Raw genomic sequence first — 20,805 nt, 5'->3', positions numbered from 1 at the left:
CAGAAAATTATCGTCAATGCACTAGAGGAATACCCTGGACTGTGTCTGGCTGGCCTAGTAGTCCTTCCAACAAACATCAGGGAAGTTAAAATCCCCCACCACAACCAGGGCCTGTGACTGTGAGGCTGCTCTCAGCTGTCTGTAGAAGGCCTCGTCAACTTTCTCGCCCTGATCTGGTGGCCTGTAATAGACACACACAACAGTGTCACCTCTGCCAGCCTGCCCCTTAATTCTCACCCAGACACTCTCAATCATATTGATATCCAACCATAGTAAGACATTCTGTGGGCAAGTTATTTCAAAGCTCGAAAGTAAATGAAGATATCAGTATAGATAGCACTAAACAAATTAAATAGGAAAACGCTACTCTAAAGACCAAGTTTTTGAGTGTTGAGGATTTACAAGATAAACTCAAGCAAGTTTTCTTAGGGGGAAGAAGTCTATGGCTGTCCCACTTATGTCAAGCATACTTCTTACTTTGTGGTCATGCGTATGCTGTCATCCTTTCTTCAGAAGCGGTGGAGAGAAAAACATTAACATCACAGAAATGTCATAATTTTTCTCTATCAATCATAACTACAAGAGGAACTCAAGATAAAGAACAGATATTGACCTTAAAATATAGGAGACATACACAAAATTTCTCCTCTGCTGCCAACCTAGATCATTCACGTGCTTCAAAACTGTGCTTATAGTATGCGTGGAATGGCTCATACACAGGAAATAATTCATACATTAAGTTAAACACAACTACAAAAAAATTTCCAGATGCTAATGAAAACAGATTTTAAATTAATCATAGAATAATAGAATTATTTAGAACTTGAAGATCACCTAGTCCAACTGATAACCTAACACTTCCAAGTCCTTCTCTAACCTCCAGTCAGCTGGGACCTCCCCAGTCAGCCATGACTGCTGGTAAATGATGGAAAGTGGCTTTGTGATCACCTCTGCCAGCTCCCTCAGCACTCTTGGGTGGATCCCATCTTGCCCCATAGCCAACATACACGTTCAAGTGGTGAAGTAGGTCACTAACTGTTTCCTATTGGATTATTTGGGCTTCATTCTGCTCCCCATGCCTGTCTTCCAGCTCAGGGGGGTGGGTACCTGGAGCACAACTGGTCTTATTATTAAAGGCTGAGGCAAAGAAGGTATTTACACCTCAGCCTTTCCCTCATTCTCTGTCACTATGTTTCCCCCCCACACCAATAAAGGATGGAGATTCTCCTTAGCCCTTCTTTTGTTGTGAATGTATTTGTAGAATCATTTTTTATTTCCTTTTATGGCAGTAACCACATTCATCTCTAGTTGGGCTTTGGCCCTACTAATTTTCTCCCTGCATAACCTCATAACATCCCTGTATTTCTCCTGAGTAGCCTGCCCCTTCTTCCAAACATTATAAATACTCCATTTATTCCCGAGTTCCAGCTGAGACTCTCTATTCAGCCAGGCTGTGCTTCTCCCTGCTGGCTCACCTTCCTGCTCATACGCCCTTAGGATTTCCTTCTTGAAGAGTGACCGGCCTTCCCGGACTCCTTTGTCCTTCAGGACTGCCTCCCAAGGGACTCTGCCAACCAGCCTCCTACGCAGACCAAAGACTGCCCTTCAGAAGTCCAAGGCAGCAGTTCTGCTGAGTCCTCTCCTGACTTCTCCAAGAATAGTAAACTCAATCATTTCATGACCGCGATGCCCAAGAACAGCCTCCAACCATCACATTGCCCACATGTCCTTCTCTGTTTACAAACAACAGATCCAGTGGGGTGCCTTCCCTTGTAGGCTCACTGACCAGCTGTGCCAGGAAGTTGTCCTCCATGCACTCCAGGAGCCTCCTAGACTGCTGCCTCTCTGCTGTGTTGTATTTCCAGCAGACATCTGGTGGGTTGAAGTCCCTCACAAGAACGGGGGCTAGCGGTCGTGAGACTTCGCCCAGCTGCCTGCAGAGCATTTCATCCGCCTCTGCACCATGGTTGGGTGGTCTGTAGCAGACCCCAACCGGGATACCTACCTTGTTGGCCTTCCCCTTGATTCTTACCCATGAACACTGGACCAAACTGTCACCCTCATCAAGCTCCAGACAATCAAAACACTCCCTAACATCCTCCCTAACATCCATGGCTACCCCACTTCCTCTCCTTCCTCTCCTGTCCCTTCTGAAGAGTTTATAGCCACCTAATGCAGCGTTCCAGTTGTGGGAGTCATCCCACCATGTTTCTGTGATGGCAACTACATTGCAGTTTTTCTGCTGCACCGTGGCCTCTGGTTCCTCCTGTTTGTTGCCCATGCTGGCTGCATTCATATAGATGCACTTCACCTGGGCTATTGATCCTGCCACCTTTTTCCAGTGAGAAGCTGTGGGAGGCGGCGGTTCTTAGCCCAAAGTGTGAGTGTGGGAGGCTGAGGTATTTGAAATAATTGTCTCAAAGCCTGCTTGCTTAAGCCGCATGAAAAGACCTTTTGTGTGGCCATCCACTACTGAGGACCTGAAACCTGAGACCTGCCAGTACCAATGGGACAGATGGAAGACAATGCTGAATCCAGATGGTGTTTATCTCTTGCTTATCTTTTGCTTATCTGCTCAAATACATGCTTCATTTTCCTTCTGAATTTCATTACTCTGTCTCTCTCTCTCCATTCCACATAATTAATTGATTGAATAAATTGGCCTGATAGGTGGCATTTAACCTCATTTCTCTCTCCACCTCACTCTTGGGATCATTTTGAAACCTTCCTGAGCCCGAAATCGGACCAGGACACTACAGAAGCCCTGATTCCTTTGTGGCCATTCTCAGGTGCTTCCATGTCTCTTCTACCACATGGTTCTGGATCCCCTACCTCCACCGAGACAGTAGACAAAGGGGCACACTAGCACCCCATCCCTCAAATGCTGGCCTACCACCTTTGGGTTTATCTCTGCTACTCCTCGTTTTCTCTCCTCCCCTCTTCAAACCTCGTTTAAAGCTCTTTCAATGAGCCCTGCTAACTCCTGCCCAAGGATCTTTTCCTCTCTTTGAGACAGCTGTGCCCTCATTTGTCATCAGCAGACCGGGTGACATTTAAACCAACCTGTCATCAAAAAACCCCAAATTCTGCCAGTGACACCAGTCCTGCAGCCAGGTATTGATCTGGAGTGTCTTCCCTCATCATTTCCTGCAACTGAGGGGACAGAGGAGAACACTACTTGTGCTCCTGATTGCTTAACAGTCATCCCAAGTCTCTGAAGTCTCTCTTGATTGCCTTTGGATTTCCCTTTTCAGTCTCATCACTGCCTACCTGAAAAATTAAGAAAGGTTAATAATCTGAGGGCTGCACCAGCGCAGGAAGTTTTCACACCTTTAACGCTGGCCCCAGGGAGGCAGCAGACTCCCCTAGGAAGTGGGTCCAGTCTGCATAAAGAACCTCCTGTTCCCTTCAGAAGGGAGTCTCCTGTGACAATAACCTACCTTTTCTTCTTTATAGCAGCTGTTTAAATGAAGGGCATAGACTGACTTGATCTCTGCAGCACCTCCAGCTTAGCTGAACCATCATCCTCAGCATTGTTGTTTGGTTCCACTTGCATAGCCTCATACTGGTTGTGCAAGGGAAGCTGGGCAGGTAGTCACAGCAGAGACCATCCTGCTGTGCTGGGCAGAAACACGCTGCCGTTGTCCCCTATCCCTTGAGCCACCACGTTCCGCCATGCAGACAGGGGATAGCGAGTTCCCTGTGCCCTGTCTACCTGCTGGACCTGCCTCAGGGAAGGCAGGGTGCAACCCTAGGGGTCTATTGCACTCTCGCACTCCCTGATAGTCCTTAAGGTCAATTATATAACATGCAAATACACTGAGAAAAATACAAAACAAAAACATGGTGTACATGGTCTTCTCCACAAGAACCGAGATTAAAAAAAATCATATTGCAGAACTTCATGACGATACTGAAGGCCTTCTTCAGATAAAAACAGTAATAAAGGTGCCATGATAACCTATAAGGAATAGAAAAAAGGCTCCTGTTTTTCATTGCAGTAAATAATTTACATGAAAAACATTCCAATAATTTCACGAAGCACTTTCTCTAAGCACACAGAATAACCTCTCCAAAAGCTCTATTTTTACATACATCTCAAAAAGAGACCTTTCTGGCTTTAGAATCACAGTGTGGGTTTTATTTCCACACTAACTCCAACATACTCCATGACTTTAACTTACTTTTTTTTTTTAAACTGATAGTATGACAACTGCTCAGGTTAAACCAAAACAATTTCACTTGTTCAAGTACTTACAGTAGTTTACTTTTTGCTAAGTAATGCATATGTAAAAATACATTTTAAAGAAAAACACAAAATGACAAGTAATACTTAGAGTCTACACTTTTTTATTGAATCAGACAGATACAAACTTATAAAGGGACAGATGTTCACTGTCTAAACAGCAGCATTAGCTTAAATCATTGTTCCCTGAGTTGCTTTTATGTCTTTCCTACCAAAAGTTTCTAGTTCCCACCTCTGTCAATGGAAGAGCTCATGCTGAATGCTTACTGATCTGGTTTAGAAAAAGTCAACTGATTCAGCTTACATAGTCTGAATCAGGCCAGCTGACCTGGTCCAAAGCAGATAAGGGAGCACTGACATGAGTCCAAATGACAGACCTGTGGGTACAGTGGCACCTGGCAATCAAACAGGTGAGCAAGTAGAGATGGTGAAGTCATTCCAGCAAATTTGGAAACAAAACCCCCACATTCTGGACTTAGCCTGGGCATCTAAAATGTACCAGGTACATATTCATTTATTTAAAATCAAGGAAACCCCCAGATACTTCCAATACAATTAAACAACAAAACACGTTTCTGTAGTAGCTGCTTCTTTTACAGATTTTGCAATGAAAAAGCAGTTTGTAATTCATACAGGGTTTGATGTTGTTCGTGTAACTTTTAAGAAATACACTGTTATCATAAATTATTATCCTGATAAATATTTAATTATAATAAAACATCCACATATAAGCCATTTGGTGTGAACAGAAAAAAATCTGAACACATTATTTTAAATATTTGCACTTTAACGACTTCCTCCTTCCACATATGCACTCATAAGATTGTTTATTCAGAAATACAAAATAATTTCAAAGAAAAAGACAAATAAGCAATAAAAAAGTTCAGCATCTTCCATATTTGCACATCATTCATATTATTATTGCACCATGAGACCTTTTATTTAGAGTAAATTTAGTGCTACTGATGTGTAACTATTTCATAATTGTGAAGAAAACTGAAGTTCTCAGTCTCTTTGGAAAGCCCAATGATCAAACAGCATTTGTGTGACTAACCTGGAGAAATCCCTCTTTCATCAACAGGCTTATTAACATTTTTTAAAATCAATGAAGTCATCCTGCTTCTCATCACAATGAGTCCTTCAGGGCTGGTCCATCAACTTGTACTGAAGTCACTTGCCACGACAACAATGAAAGCTTGACTGTGCTTCAAATTCTTGATCTTTTCCTTTGAAACTGCAAGACCAGTCAGTGTTTGTGTCCACTGAGAAGGCAGATGTTCATAAGCTGAAATGAAGCAACTCAGCTCTTCTTTGTTATCACACACCTAGTACCACAATTAAATTTGGTGTTTAATTGTCCAAGGCAGTGTCAGCCTGAGCTACTATGGCTAAAACAGCCAATACAACCAACATGGAGAAGGCAGGTCAGATGTGGGAAGAGGGCCTTCAGTAAGCACAGCATGGCACCCCGGCTAATGATACCTGCTTTTTTGCCCTACAGGCTGTTTCAATGGCAGCTCTAATCCCCGTTCTCTTTGTTCAACAGCAGAGAGAATTCATGAGGCTGCTCGTGACTCTAACAAAGATCCCCACATGTTCAATACAAACAAAGTTGAAGTGCTAGAGAATTTTGATTCTTGGAAACAACTGGGAAAATAAAAAAAAAGCGCCCCAAAACCCATCACATGCCCCAAACTCAGTTTTACCTCTTCTATCTCAAACATCACGTCCTTTCTACACATTCATACAATGGCTCCAAAGTGACAGGCTCCTGCATCCAGTCCACCAATAACACTAAAGGAATTTGCAGTCATAAAATACTATGAAATACTTCATATAGAATATGTTGCCACACAGTCATTTAAAAAACTTTTCTATTGTATGCTTGGAATTGCTCGACTTCGCCTTTTTTGATACTGACTGTGAAGTTGTTAGTCCAGACCTAAAGTTGAAGAGAGAATAAAAACCAGTAAGAGGTTAAAATATACAATGCATATCTACACAACTTTTACAATACTGAATATTTTTCTGAAGTTTATCATTTTAAAATGAGTTGTGTCATCAAGTTTCCAGAAAACCCCTACCTTTTTGTTCCTTGTGATGGATTTGTGCATTGCTGTCCTCTGCTTAAACCTCCTGAAAAGTAATTGTAAACAACAAAATTACTTCAATAAAGAAAGCAAGCTTCAGAAATTACATATATGGCAGCACATTTGAAAGGACAGTTTTAGCTAAAGCTGTGTTTTTTGAACATAAGTGAATGCAATCTGTTTCAAGGAGCAGACAACATCTTATTGTCTGCAGTTTGAGTACTGTAGTTTATAATAACGCTTTTAAAAGAGACAACTGAAAAGACTTTAGTTTACTGAATTGTAAGGGATTAATCTGAACCTTCTTTTAGTTCTCAGCAATAGTAGTTGATTTTCAAGGTGGCTGTTGAAAAACATATTTTTAATTATTTTTTTTATCTTGCAGGGAGGAAAAAAAGAATCTTTGCCAACAGCAAGTTTTTAATTTAAAACAAAGCTTGTTTTCACACGCAATAACAACACTGCCTATAAAATTTTCTGTGTAAAAGATACATATTGTAAGTCTTAGTTGTGTTTTCATAATTCTAACACACTAACGTTTTCATTCCTCTTATAAAGCTTCGAAGCTACATCAGGGAAAAGGTACTTTAAACAAATACTTAACTACATGCCCATGTGTTGTAAGCTGACCAAAGACTGACTCTTCATCAAAAAGAGAAACCACTTGGCATGTTACAGGTACAGTTATGTTATATTTATTAGATGTAAAACACTCTTGCAAGTTCTTGCCTTTATGCTTTAGTTCACCATCTCTCTGTTTTTGCCTCCACTGAATCTGTGAAACAATCCAGCCTGAAGACGTTTTCATTCATTTTCACTTCAATATCAGAAGCCTTACTAACACCTTTCTGAACATGGCTGGGGTTAGCAAACAGGCAATTTACAGAAATGAGCTGTAATTCCTATGTCACCATCATGGTAAATGAGAATGCACTGTATAACTACCATCACATTCATAAAACTAGTTCATCATGAAAACTGATTTGACGTTTTTAAAATAAAAATATTTGCTCTTACACAGGCCTTATTCAAATGAATTTGTTGCAAAAACCTCAAAGCCCTGAGAAGTTCCAAATATACCATTACCAAATTATTTAAGTGTACAAGCAGATCATTTGAGGAATCAAATATATCCTAACGTGCATACTCACCAACTCTGTCTGAGTTTTCCATATTATAGGTCTTAGTGGGAAAATCTTTTTTTTCTGTCAGTTCCTGGATAAGACCTTTATTTAAGCAGACATCCACATGTCTGTTAAATGACACAAGACTGGTGGTTTTCTGTTCTGAATTACAAACTGGACAAACAAGAACACTCTCTTCTTTGGCTTCAAAGAAACAAGATGAACTAGTTTCTTCTGTATGTTCAGTTTTTCCAAAATGGTCTTCACTGCCTTGTGAAATCCTCATGGGGAAGAGACACTGTTTCATACACACATTTCTAGCCATATCACTGAGATTGCTAGGCTGTCTTTCTCTATTAGGTTTATCAGATATTACCTGGGTGAATTTATCTGTGCTATTGCTAGTAGATTTGTCAGATGTACTTGCAGACTGGTCTGATCCTGCTAATTGATCTTTTTTATTTTTTTGACACTCATCAACATTTTCATTTTTAACTTGTGGTAGAAAGTTAAGTGTACTTTCTCCTGAATTGTTATTCTTGGACATTTCCACAGTATCTTTAATAAAAGTTCCATTGAGGCACTCATCAATATGCCTATTAAGCTCTTCCAAATTATTGCTGCTTTGCTCCTCAAAGCAAACAGGGCAGGTGAAGATCTTACATACATTAGAACTCTGCAAGTCTGTGACTTTCTTTGTTTCTTCCACAAATTTTGCTGATGATTTCCTATCATGAAAAGGTTGTTTACCTACAGTTTCATTTGGAGAAAAATTCTCCCTGTTTAGTTGTCTTGCAGCTCGCTTTTTATCAAAAAAACTCCCTCTGGGAGATGCTTCTGAATTTTTTGTGAAACATTCTTGGTTGGACATCCCTGGCTGAAGACTAAGAAAACCAACTTCTCTTCCTGATTTTAGGAAACTTGTAATGCTTTTTTGTTGGTACTTCTTCTCTTCTTCACTTAGAAATCCTGATACTCGTACACCTAATGATGAAAAACAAATTTATAATACCAATTTTATGAAAACTTGATAATAACTCTTAATTAACACCTTTTGAGGTATACACCCACTCAACACAACAGCATTTTATCTGTAAATGGAAGCTGTACTACCTGCAAATGCTAACAATGGATCACAAGTTCTATATAATTTTTTCAGACCCAAATACTTGCCAACCATACTATTCATTTCAACACCCATGAAGTTTTAACTGATTACACCACAACATGAGGCCATAAACTTAAAATAATTACCTAGAATTCAGTCTGAATGAGAGTTTTGCATTAAGTTTCCCCAACAAAATATTTTTTTCTTCAACCCATTCTAATACCACAGACAAGTAATCTTTATATATTACTGAAAGGTTCAAGCAGAATGTGTAAGCATCTGAAACACATGGGTCTTAGAATTTATTTTTAACTCTAATTTTCAAATTTCTTGCAGAACACAGCATCTTCAGATCCATAAGCACTTTTTTTTTAAAGCATTTGTTTCTACAAGATGTTATGGACAGAAACTACCTGTTGCTGTGGTGCAAGGCAGATTTAAAAGCTCTTTCACGGCAGCAGAATTAAGCACTGCTATGTGTTAAGATTCTACTCTCATGTCAATGTGCATGTTGTTCCAAGGCCAACAGGTGTTAGGAAAAGTACAACCTCAATTAGTAAAACCTTCCTAAGTATTCAGCACTCTAGATTTGTTTCACTTTGCAAAAACTACCAAGGTAATGGAGAAAAGATAAAGACATTTATACCAATTCTACTTTAGAGTATAGTCTATTACATTCATACACTGCAAGACCTAATTCTGAACAGGAAGAACATGTTTGAAATATTTTACCCATAAGTCTTATTCGTAAAGGATGAGGAGCAACACTATCAATTTCTGTTCCTAACAAGTCTTTAGCAACAGCAAATATTTCCTCCTCAGTAGAAACAGAAGAAAGTACAGTCGAAGCTCTTGTTTTCACTTCAAAGTTCACATTCTTTAGCTTCAAGGTAACAGTTTTACCCTGGGAGGTGAGGGAAAAAAAGAAAAAGAAAAAAAAACGTTAAGCATATACAGCACAAAAACAATTATTATGCATAATCTATACAAGGGCCTGCAAGATTCAGCACTTGCTCCTAAACTGATGCCAAAGTCGAATTCTCTGAACTGGGTCATCTCACTATGATTCCCAGCAGACCATGTGCCACCAGTGTATGTTAAATAGATTTCATGCTCTGGCTACAGTCACAACTTCTACCCTGTCCACAAAAAAAATAAAACAAAACAACAACAAAAAATTACCTCACTTAGACGCTTTCAGAGACAGATATCTTAACTTTGCTGGGAAAACTCCTAAGGATGCATGATATCCAAAGAAGGATTCAATGAAAACACCCTTCCTTCTGCATGTGCTTTCAAAGTCACACATAGCATCTGTGTCTGGCAGAGATATTCCCCTAGGAACACCTTCCAAACCATTAGTGTGATTTGGTGTGTCCACTGAAATGTAAATAAATGGCACTCCTTTTGTTAGGGTGCCTTTGTAAGCTTATTCCTTTGTCCTTCTGAGCTGATGATTCCCCTTTCAATACGTAATCTTCTGAAACAATCTTTTATGGCTGAAGAAGACTAATAACAAGTCTTTTGCATCTTGAATGTTATTCCTCACTTTACCATAAAGACCTCTATAGAAAATATGAACTATTCTTTCTAGATAATTAAAAAAAATTTGGGGAGAAGGAATACAGGGAATGTTGCCACCATTAATACCCTTGAATGGTGTGAACAACTTGTCAGCAACATGTAAACTTCATAAATTAGACTACTGGCTATTGACTGAATCCTGTATGAATATGAGAGAGAAACGTGGTGTTTTAAACACATTAGTATTATGTGATTGACCAAAGCATATCTCATGGACAATCAGCTCTATTATTTGCTTATAAACATTGCTTTTAGCATACAATGCTTATATGCTAAATAACTTAACTACTCTAATTTTTTCCACATATTCCACATATTATTAGTCATCTGAACAAAATGCTGCCTAAATCATTCTAAACATCTGAAAATTAAAGAATGGACATTTCTGAAGATCACATGGTATGATCCTGCTGAAAGCACTCACATTAATGCTACATTTAATAAGTTTGAGTGCAAAGTGTTGTCTTTTTGCAAGTAAACAGGGAATAATATAAATACCTTAAGCCCCTCTTTCTGTAGCTCCTGAGCAAGGTCTCTGCAGAGTTCTCGACACAAGCTGTACTGGTCTTCTGCTGTGTTCATTTCACTGAATGTTCTAAGATAAAGATATTTTTTTCAGCGTGAGTCCTAAAATTTGTTCAGTGGCTGTCATCTAAAAGTATTTTTAGTACAGTTAAACAAATCTACATCAAAAAAGGTTATGTAGGTTTGAATGATTACTTCAAGGAAAAACAAATATTCATACAAATACTATAAAGAAACATTTGTGCACATTTATTTGTTTCAAAATGTATTTGAAAGGCTTTCAAATACTGAAATAATTTGGTGTTCAATTTTTCATGCACTATTTGAAAATGTATGAGAGTTGAGGTGCTATATATTTAATGCTATAATATATGCAAGAGAGGATACTAATAACAACTGAATTCACAGAACCAGCCATTTGTATTTAATCTCCTCTGTACAGTGCTGTGTAACATCAGAAGAAAGGAAGGATTAGAAAGTCAACATCAGTGCCTAGGATCAGAAATAAATAATTCAGATGCTGAGAAAAAGATCCCAGCTAGGATAATTACGTCTAGCCTTGGAGGAGGCAGAACTATCCTTCTGCCAAAACCACTGCTAACTGCCTTTGCTAGACAGGGGAATTACAGGGTTTTTTTGTTGTTGTTTTTCTGCATTTGCTTTTTAGTAGTAACATGAAAGACAACTTTCCATTAACATGGGTTTCAGGAAAACTGGGAAGCAAAATTTACAGCCATCAGGTGTTTTTGGAAAGGTCTCAGAGATCCATTGTTTCGTGCCAGGCTTTGAATGTACAAGTGCAAAGTTTATATAGTTACCCTGGATTTCACATCTCTCAGTTATATCAGGTTTACCTGATTGTATTGAAAAGTCATCCTCTATTATGATTCACATTCCCCTAAGACCATTTGCATGCTGCCAAACAGGATGAGTATTTTACTGTGGGTCCCATGCCATTATCCAAGGAGTAACTCACGTTATCCTGGCAAGGCTGCAGTGATTTACAGCATTGCAATGCTGCAGTAATGGGGAAGCTGTGAAAGTCGTAAGTTTGGAAGGGGCATGACAGAGAGAATGATATTTCAGGCCCATCTCCTCCCCCCATATAAACTAGTTTCATGATCTCATCAGCCCATTGACGTCTCTGGTCTGAAACAGATTCCCTTAGGGAAAAAGAGAAGGCAGAAAAGCAGAAAGTTACAATAGACTACTCAGATTATCTGTCTGTCTGCAAACCTGCACAAGACTATTGTCATAAATTTCTCAGCTCTAGTGGCACCAAATCTTACAGGGCTTATTTAAGCTGTCCACAACTACTAAGTCTCAACAGGAATAAGAATCTTTTGTAAGAAGACACGATACATGACGGTAGGGATAATTATTATGGTGCTCTATACATTCTCCTTGAAATATTTTCTTTTTAAAAATGAACTTTTGAAAATTACATCCACCACCTTCTTAAGGAACTTTACACTGATAAAGCCTTAAAATTTAGGACATGTAACCAATTTTAGTTAACCATGCAAAGTTACTGTCTGCTTTGCAAGTCTACCTTATGCCATACTTGCTGTGCATGTGACTGCAGGCTACTAGACTGATATTGACATTAAACTATAACTTATAAAAAAATTCTAGCCTTTATATATTTCCATTCTATATTATGGCTTAAAGACCGCTTTGATGCATTAAATGCATTAGGAGAATTAGATTAGGAGAAAAGAGAACACTCAAAGTGAGAGAAGTACCTCCACAGTATTCCAAAGCCCAGAAAAAAAAACTAATGAAAGCTTGATTCTGATTTAGTAAGCTGGTTGTAAATGTGTTGGGTTTTTTTTTTCTGTTGTTGTTTTTGTGTGGGTTTTTTGTTTGTTTTCTAACACATATAGATACACAACAGTGCTACTTGACATTATGTAGGTTTAGTGATTAATGCATTTTTTTCAATATTAAAGATGCATACCTTTCAGTGCTCATACTTTTTCTTTCTCCATCCCTTTAAAAAAAAAAAAAAAGAACAATTTATTATACTCACTTTACCTAGAACTATTATCTTTTCAATAAACTCTGAGTCAACCAATCATGCTTCAATAGCAAACAGCAGTCTCTTCTATAAAATCTGGGTGTCAACTTTTCCTACAAATCTTGTACATCAAGTTTGAGTGCAAAATTGAGATTTATTTTTATTTAAACTACTGTAGATATGTAAAGATAGATCAGCTGGAGATGTCAAGAAAAATGAAGTTTGGGAAAAAAACAATGAACAACAAATAAACAAAAAATCCCCAAATGAAAAAAAACAGAAACCAAACCTTCAACAAAACTCCCCTCTGACATAAGAAGGAATCTTAATTAAAAATGAAACTAACTACAAAACCTATGCTGCCTGACCTAGCTGTAACTGTGAAGCAGTGCCATTAAAATCCTGAAAATACTATGTTCATCTGAATATTTGTTTATCTGAGGAATTAGTTTGCTTTCTGTCTAAATTACTGCCCATGTTAAGGGTGATGTATTAAGGCTTTGTTTGGTTGGTTGACTTTTTTTTTTTTATTTCTGGTTTTAATTGAGCATCATTTAACAACTCTTCTGCATATAAGGAGCTGTGCAAACAATTTTCTTTTCAGGTCCTTCTTCTGTTTTTAAGTATTGGAAATAACAAATCTAGTATTCTCAGATTTCCCTAAAAGAAGGTCGTCAAAGATAATGACGATAAGATGAACTATTTACTGAGGACTCCGGTGATAATACATTACGGGCTTACTTTCTCCACAGTAAAATCGCTGAAATCAAGTTGGTGCTAATAAAAACAAAACCAAGAATAAATTTATTTGACAAGATCATTAAAAATGTGTTCCCCTACACAAAAATAATCTTGGCTTTTGAAATGCTCTTTTTTTTTTTTTTCAAATGTACTGGGAGGTTACCCAGACTGTACAACATCTAAACAGGGTGAATAAAGGGAGAGAGTGCATGAATTATTAAAGGATCATTTAAGGTTGCACTATCTTAACAGAAACAGTTGGAAAACCACATTTTATCTTTTATCAAGTCACCACAAAGTCAGTCTTACTGCATATTCTGTTTCAGTCCAACATACTTCTGAAAATGTAAAAAAAAAAAAAAACAAACACAAAACCAAAACACACAAACATTTGTGCTAGCACATTACTGGTCTACAAACTGCTAACTATATATTATGTTGTAGTCAAATGGAAAAAACTGAAGATCTGTTACTGTCAGAGTAGGTCTTTCAGAAGTACCTAAGACACTTTGGAACTCCTAATGAAACCAAATAACTGTCAAGCAATTTTAAAATAGAATTTCAGCAACACACAAAAGATAAAAAGATTTTTAAGGAAGGGATATTTAAAAGAAATGATTCAATCTTAAATTAAGTCTCTTGGTTACAAAACCAGTAAAATGCCATGGTTTTTATTTTTAAGAATAAGTTCTCCATGTTTGTACTCAGGAGAGGCTTAAAAATGAGACATATAATCGAAAAGATGTATTCACTAGCAGGATTGATTTCTTCTCTCCCAAACAGAAGGCTAAAAAGGCATTAAAGTAGTAGAAACCTTAAAGGAACAGATACGAAAAAGGATATAAAAATCTTTAGTTCTATTTCAGCAAATTCACAAGTTGATCATTACAAATATGTACATAAATTTAATAGGAGATACAGAAATTTCACTTATATTCCTTAGAAATATAACAATTTACCGGTAGAGAAGATCAGAAATCAATGCAATGTCCATTACAACCAGAAAACAATAAAAACCAATAAATATATTAATTTATTGTTTTTATAGAAAAACAAGACTGAACACCTTTGCTTAGGAAAACTCATTTCTCATTAGCTGTTCTAGTAATTATGAGGTTATCCTAAATTACATTGACTTGATTTCTTGATACACGCTTATGCACAACTTCTCTGACAGACATTTTGGATTTCATGTATTAGACATGGCTGTACAAACTTTTGTTCTTTACTGTTTAGCTGTAGTGTGTATCTCAACCATAAATGTAACAATGACAGGTATCAGAGATATTTTAAAATATATTAAAGACAAATTTTCATAATGTTTGTCAATAAAATATGTATTGAAGTATACAGTATGTGACATATACAAGGAAAAACTTATAGAAATGTAAATGCAGGAGAAAAAAAACCCAAAACATACTTTTCCAAATGTGTTGAACCCAAACCAAGGGAAATATCCAAGAAATTACGCCAAGATGCTTCTGAAAAAAGAAGAGAAAGCAGTGCCCTCTGCTGGTAAAGTTCTGAGCAAGTAACGATTCCTAGGGCTTTTAACATCTTCTCTGTTACTTTTCCTATACCTGGCACCTGAAAAATGGTAAGTATCATTATGTTAGAAACTTTCCATTTGTAATCCAATACCAAGAACAATTTAAATCAAACGGAACTGGGCAGATTACCTAGAAAAGTATATTTCTTCAGTAGAAATCTTGGGTTTAGAACATATGGAACATACATGACTGCACGCTAAATGTCATAGTATCTCTTACCTTTCGAATGGGCAAATCTTTCAGGAAGTCTAGCACAGCTTGTCTCTCAGGAGGAATTTTGTATTGCCCATTAGGTTTATTACAATCACTGCACATTTTTGCTAACATTGTATTCGGTGCTATTCCTTAAAAACAAACAAACACAAACCATATTTTTTAAAAATACAAGGCAATGTTTAATTTCAACTGTTCAATATTAAAAGCACAAGAGCAGTCTACAGATTTGGCGAAGACTAAATATAAGCACAAGAATTACAATAACTGATAACCAGATTTGTCACAATTCTGCAAAAACATTTTGTAATAGGCGTGTGAGAACATAAACACAAGAGGTAGATTAAATATAATGGATGCACGAGATGAAGTGTTCCTACTATTTTAAGACAGTCAAAGTAACATAACATGCACTAACCAGTCATGAGGGGTTAAATAACAAGTGTTTAAAAATAACATCAGTTACATGAATGAAACATTTTATGACAGTGGTTACAGTAAGACAAAAGGAAATGCTTACAAGAGTTATAAAGAACTCGTAATGAGTAGATATTTCTTCCTTGTATTTCAGCAAAAAGACTAATTCTGACAAAGTTTAACTTTTTCAGTTTTGGTCTTAAAATGCTTGATATGAAAGCTATGTGATGTCGGTTTTCTAAACAATAACTCATCCTTAGGAAGACAAACTTTCAGCAGAACATAATTATTATTTTGCTACCAGTCGTAAGATAACATACATTGAAGGCGGGTATCATCCTGCTTCTTCCTGCTAGCTGTCCCTTTACCTCTGCTTACATTCAACACTTCCCTGGCCTTCCACATCTGCTTCATAAAGCTCACCATTGCCCGAGGCCTCACTGACCTGGTTCACAAGGCAGTTCAAATGTCACCCAGACTAAGTGGCTAGGGACATACAACTTTTTCAGTTACCTAATCCAGATCATTATCAAAACAGCTGAGATTTACAGGTAGGTTGCTTGAAGTCAAAAGACATAAAACTTGAATGATAAATACCAAACAACTAGTGAACAGTTTACTAACTTCAACACATACTTCTCTGAGAGCTAACTTTTAAATGAATTTTTACATTGTCTTAAGAAAAGAACGTAAGAAATACTTAATAATATGGATCTGCTATTCAAACAGCGATTTAGCAATCAGTGACAGATTTCACTATGACAACTGGCTTATGAAAACAGTTTACATGAAGCACTAAAACAACCACCAGTGCTACGATTAGATCCTGAGCGCACTGGTCATTCTTCCACACTAGTTATATTTAAAGAATAAAGTTTATTTAAAGAATATTTAAAGAATAATAGTTTATATGATTAAACAAACAAACCAAACCAACCAGGAGTGGCTTTGATAGCCATAATATCTCTTGAAACACTCGAAAGTCACAGTCTGTGAGGACGTGCAAAGAGACCATATATCTTTGCACCACAAGAACGCTGTGGCAACACTGATTTCTTAATGCCCTCTGAGATTAGAGTAGAAGACACTGTGGAAGTACAAAGCATTATTATTAATACATGCCTGAATACCTGCACTAGCAGTCAGCTGAGTTTTCTGCTCAATCCTAAACCGAATTTCCTTCACAACTTCCTCTGCAGAATTTCCAAAGACGACCGAATTTTCCTCTGACTGATGTCTTTGTTCAGGGTCATCATCCATCAGAGGTGTGTTGTCTTCAAACAGTACTGGTGAAGAAGAGTATCCATCTTTGTCAGATTTGGCAGACATATTTACATCATCTTTATCTGTGTTAGACAGAAACACAAACAATCAACCCATCAAACCAAAACATATATTTTGATTATTTCATTTTGCACTGGCTGAAGAGAGTTCATTAGCAATTTTATTTATTTGTTTGAGGAAAAGAAAATATTTATCCAAAGCAATTGCACTGCTTTTTGTTTGAAGACATGAGAGTCCTAACTGCTTTGTTCTTAGTATAATTTGACCTTGGCTGTGATTGGAAAAATTGGCTAGGAGACTGGACATAGCTCAAAAAAAAGCAACAAAGTTTAATGGTCTGTTGCTGTAGCAGCAGAAAAACATCAAAATTTTGGTGTTTTTTATTTCATACCACAGTAAAGGCCAGATACTTCCTTTTTTTTTGGGGGGGGGGGGGGACACAGGAATGGTGGGGGGGACACACGGACGGACACATATTTCAAAGAAGTTTTTTCTCCAAAGAAAATTGGCGTTCTGGAATATCTCGTTCTAGAACCACAAGCCTGGTGAGCTTCTTGTTTTCAACTGCCATCAACAAGTAACATCAGAAGCCCTTTGTCTGACTCTACCAACTTTACTACTATGGTTTTACATTCTGAGTGCTCGTTGTTTGTGTTTCAGAAAAACAAAGAGGTTAGAGAAGTATGAAGAGGCATGTGACTACACATCAGGGATATCAGTGTTGTAAAGACTGTCAGTTTGTTTCTTTCCATTCTATTAATGCTTTTAAGTAGTAGTGTAGCCTTGATTATCCTCTTAATGGTTATTTACATAATTTTGGAATATTGATAATCTAAATGTTCTGGTTTGGGCATTGAGCAACCATTTGTACGACTCGTTTTTTATTATTCCTGATTGGGTACACAGTTGTGGATGTGGTTCCAACTCCATCTTCTAGAGCCAAGTGAAATCCAGTCATACCTTAACCATTACTGTAACTCCTGCAGTGCGCATTACTTTATACATTTTTAGTCTTGTAAAATAATCGTGTAACTAGAGCATACGGACACTGCCTTTGCAGACAACTTCTCATGTTTCTGATGTACAGGACTCACTATAGCACTTTAGGAAACATCTTTGCAAAATACAATAACCTCTAGAACAGAAAATTTATTTATTCTATACCTCCTTAAGTAATAGGATTATTACTATTTAGATGCAAAATTATCATGTTAAATTGTAAAAGTAAAATATACACATAAATCATGCAATTTGTTTTAGTAAGCCTAGTACCACTTTTCCCACATTTTACTCAGGTGAAAAAACATATCCTCCAAGTCCGAATCATCTGCAGCATACCTTTTATGCATGGGTGAGTAGCAGAAGAAGTTAACCTGTAAACTAACAAATGGAAGGTAGAGAGTCTACACGAGGGTGAATTATGCAAGGACTTAAGTATCTGCCCTACGGATGCAGCTCATCTGAAGCTTACATTACATTCATATCTGACTGGCAGCCCCTGCTCCCAACGCCTGGTAACATGGTTACAGTAACTACTGTGATTTTATAAGGCAAGCAGTCATTGTCTGGGACCGAGCAGGTTGCTTGTTTGTTCCTTTGCCCCTCCCTACCAGTCCCTGATGCCCCTGTGCATGAAGCAGACAAACCAAACAGGCTACTTCTTCCCTTCCCTACCGGTCACAGGTTCCTGGGCACCAGGCCCGTTACTCCCTTGTCAGCCCTGAAGGTCCCAGCACCTGCCCAACCTGGTGGTGTTGGTGCCCCCACCACAGAACAGGGAAATGTAACAGCTCCCAGGGCACTGTCTGTAAAACCGAGAGGTTACAAGTCCTAAAGGGGAACTTGGACCAGAATGGCTACTGGACAGTGAGACCGGGACCCCTGGGTGGCCAGGGATGCCCCCACCACCGTCTGCCTCCTCTGAGGACTGAGGGAGGGACTCACATGCTTTTACGTGATTTCTGAGTCTAAATTATGATATTTATATTTATACAGCAGACCATGTATTAAGATCCAACCGAATCTGCAGAGGGTCTACATGATTAGAAATTATAACTTAGCTTGTATTACAAATACAGTATTATGCTACTTCTATATTGTACTACATTGATTCTGCTTGTAGAAATCCTGTGCTATTCTGATAATAAATTCCATGCTATAGTAATCATAATTTCCTGTTAAGAAAATAAAACTTAAATTGTAACTACAATTTAGGGCTGCCATCATTCTGCCAATGATCTCTGAAAAAAACATTTCTCCCCTCAGTGTCAGGCGACTGCATGAAAAGAGATTAATTTGCTTACCTTTCTCTGTAGTGCTTTCTGTGTTAAAAAAGAATCTTCTCCTATCTTCAGGCCAGTTCTGTCTTTCCTCTAAGTGCTCTGTTAGGTTCAGGTAGGCTTCATCTAGGCCCATCGGCATAAAATTTGGATCATATTCACTCAATATTTCTCTAACCTTTATAAACACATAGTGGAAGTTTTAAAGCCTTGTTGCTGTAAGAGTGGATCTTGACACACAATTATTAAGTGAACAAACATACTCTGAAACTTCAAGATGACCAATCAATTTTAAAGATAACTATAGAACAAACTACTGATATTGGAAATTTATAGTACTGCTTCTTACAAGGAGCAAGATATCAGTAAATGAAAACTAAACAGATTTTGAGCAGTGTATTTTACTGCAGAGGTATTAAGATCAGTGGAGGACCCCACAGGCACTAGTTTCACAGACACTGCAGTAACTATCTGAATAAAACTCTGACCTCAGAATTGATGCACCTTTCTGTGCACTGTGTGCCAGACATCACACATGCAAAGGTTAAAGCCAGAACAAAACAATTATTTTAAATTACATTCAAACCTATGTTATACTCAATGTTTAAAGCACTGGCTAAAACCACAAGCAAAATTTGTTAGAAAAATCTTTAGTGATAAGTGCATCATCCCAAAAGGAAACATAAAAATTAAATGGTCAAAATAAAATCTCTACCTTTTGTCTCTTCCCTCTTCCATTCCGCCCCCACCCCCACTTTTTTTTTTTTTAAAAAAAAAAAAAAGGAAAATTTGACTGCATCATGTTTTCTCTACAGGTTTTGGTCAAATTCTTAGGTATCACAACATTTATTCACATGCACTTAATCTTTCTGAAACTGATTAAAGGTAGGACTCATTGCTCAACTTTTAATGACAAAATGAAATAAATTATAAATATTTAACGCAAATCCTAGGAGAAAAACATAACTGAAAAATCAAATTAACCCGAGCCTTTAATACTTTTCCCCATCAAAACCAAATGAAATACATATAATGAAATCCAAGACTCTTAACAAGTTCAAACCCACGCTGAAATACTCATATTTATACATGCCTTTTTATAAAAAAAGTGAGAAAAATCAGATAAGATCAAAATGAGTAAAGAAGCTTACTTCACTTATGTGGAGAGATTGAGGTTTCATAGAAAAAAAATCTTGGCATACTTTTATTAAAGTCAGGAGACTTATGCCATGCACTAGTTTGATTTAAGGCCTCCAAAAGATTGTTTTATTTTCTTTTTCCACCCTTCCTTTTCTTCAAAAACAAAACAAACAAAAAACCCACCACAATTCTGGGTATACTAAGTATATGCCCTGGTACTAACTAAAATTACTTCAATTAAAGAAAAATCTGATTTCTTTTCTCACAATTTCTTTTTTCCTCTTTATTCCAGGTTTCTTCTTTTAAAACAAATTAATCTGCATTTAGAACACTCTAAATGCTCTTTGCTTCTCTCTGCAGTAATTTGCATTTGAAAAGACGACTATGCATTGTATGAAATTATTACCTCCATGTTTCCTATGTATTTGCAGCTTCTGAGTAATTAGATTATGCTCCACGGTTTTGAAGTTTTAAAAATTATAAG

At 37.3% G+C, this 20,805-nt stretch overlaps 1 protein-coding gene across 12 annotated transcripts in view; it reads right to left on the bottom strand.

Moving 5' to 3' along the window:
- Positions 1 to 4,333: 4,333 nt before the first annotated feature.
- POLK (DNA polymerase kappa) overlaps positions 4,334 to 20,805 on the bottom strand; it is a 34,532-nt gene continuing 18,060 nt past the window's right edge. For 9 of the 12 annotated variants that reach the window (XM_065047336.1, XM_065047338.1, XM_005505929.3 and 6 more), the window contains 10 exons: positions 19,206 to 19,359; positions 16,749 to 16,964; positions 15,208 to 15,332; positions 14,859 to 15,025; positions 12,638 to 12,670; positions 10,651 to 10,747; positions 9,301 to 9,472; positions 7,488 to 8,444; positions 6,331 to 6,382; positions 4,334 to 6,188 (listed from right to left, as the gene is read on the bottom strand). In XM_065047336.1, the coding sequence (XP_064903408.1) occupies positions 6,104 to 6,188; positions 6,331 to 6,382; positions 7,488 to 8,444; positions 9,301 to 9,472; positions 10,651 to 10,747; positions 12,638 to 12,670; positions 14,859 to 15,025; positions 15,208 to 15,332; positions 16,749 to 16,964; positions 19,206 to 19,359 (2,058 nt within the window). In that variant the 3' untranslated portion in view covers positions 4,334 to 6,103. The remainder of the gene's footprint in view (positions 6,189 to 6,330; positions 6,383 to 7,487; positions 8,445 to 9,300; positions 9,473 to 10,650; positions 10,748 to 12,637; positions 12,671 to 14,858; positions 15,026 to 15,207; positions 15,333 to 16,748; positions 16,965 to 19,205; positions 19,360 to 20,805) is intronic. The other 3 variants (XM_065047337.1, XM_065047344.1, XM_005505930.4) reach the window with 1 other exon arrangement.

Source organism: Columba livia, chromosome Z (assembly GCF_036013475.1).
Source record: "Columba livia isolate bColLiv1 breed racing homer chromosome Z, bColLiv1.pat.W.v2, whole genome shotgun sequence".
NCBI lineage: Eukaryota > Metazoa > Chordata > Aves > Columbiformes > Columbidae > Columba > Columba livia.
Note: the sequence above shows the minus strand (reverse complement) of the source record. Positions and strands in the feature narration are given on the sequence as shown.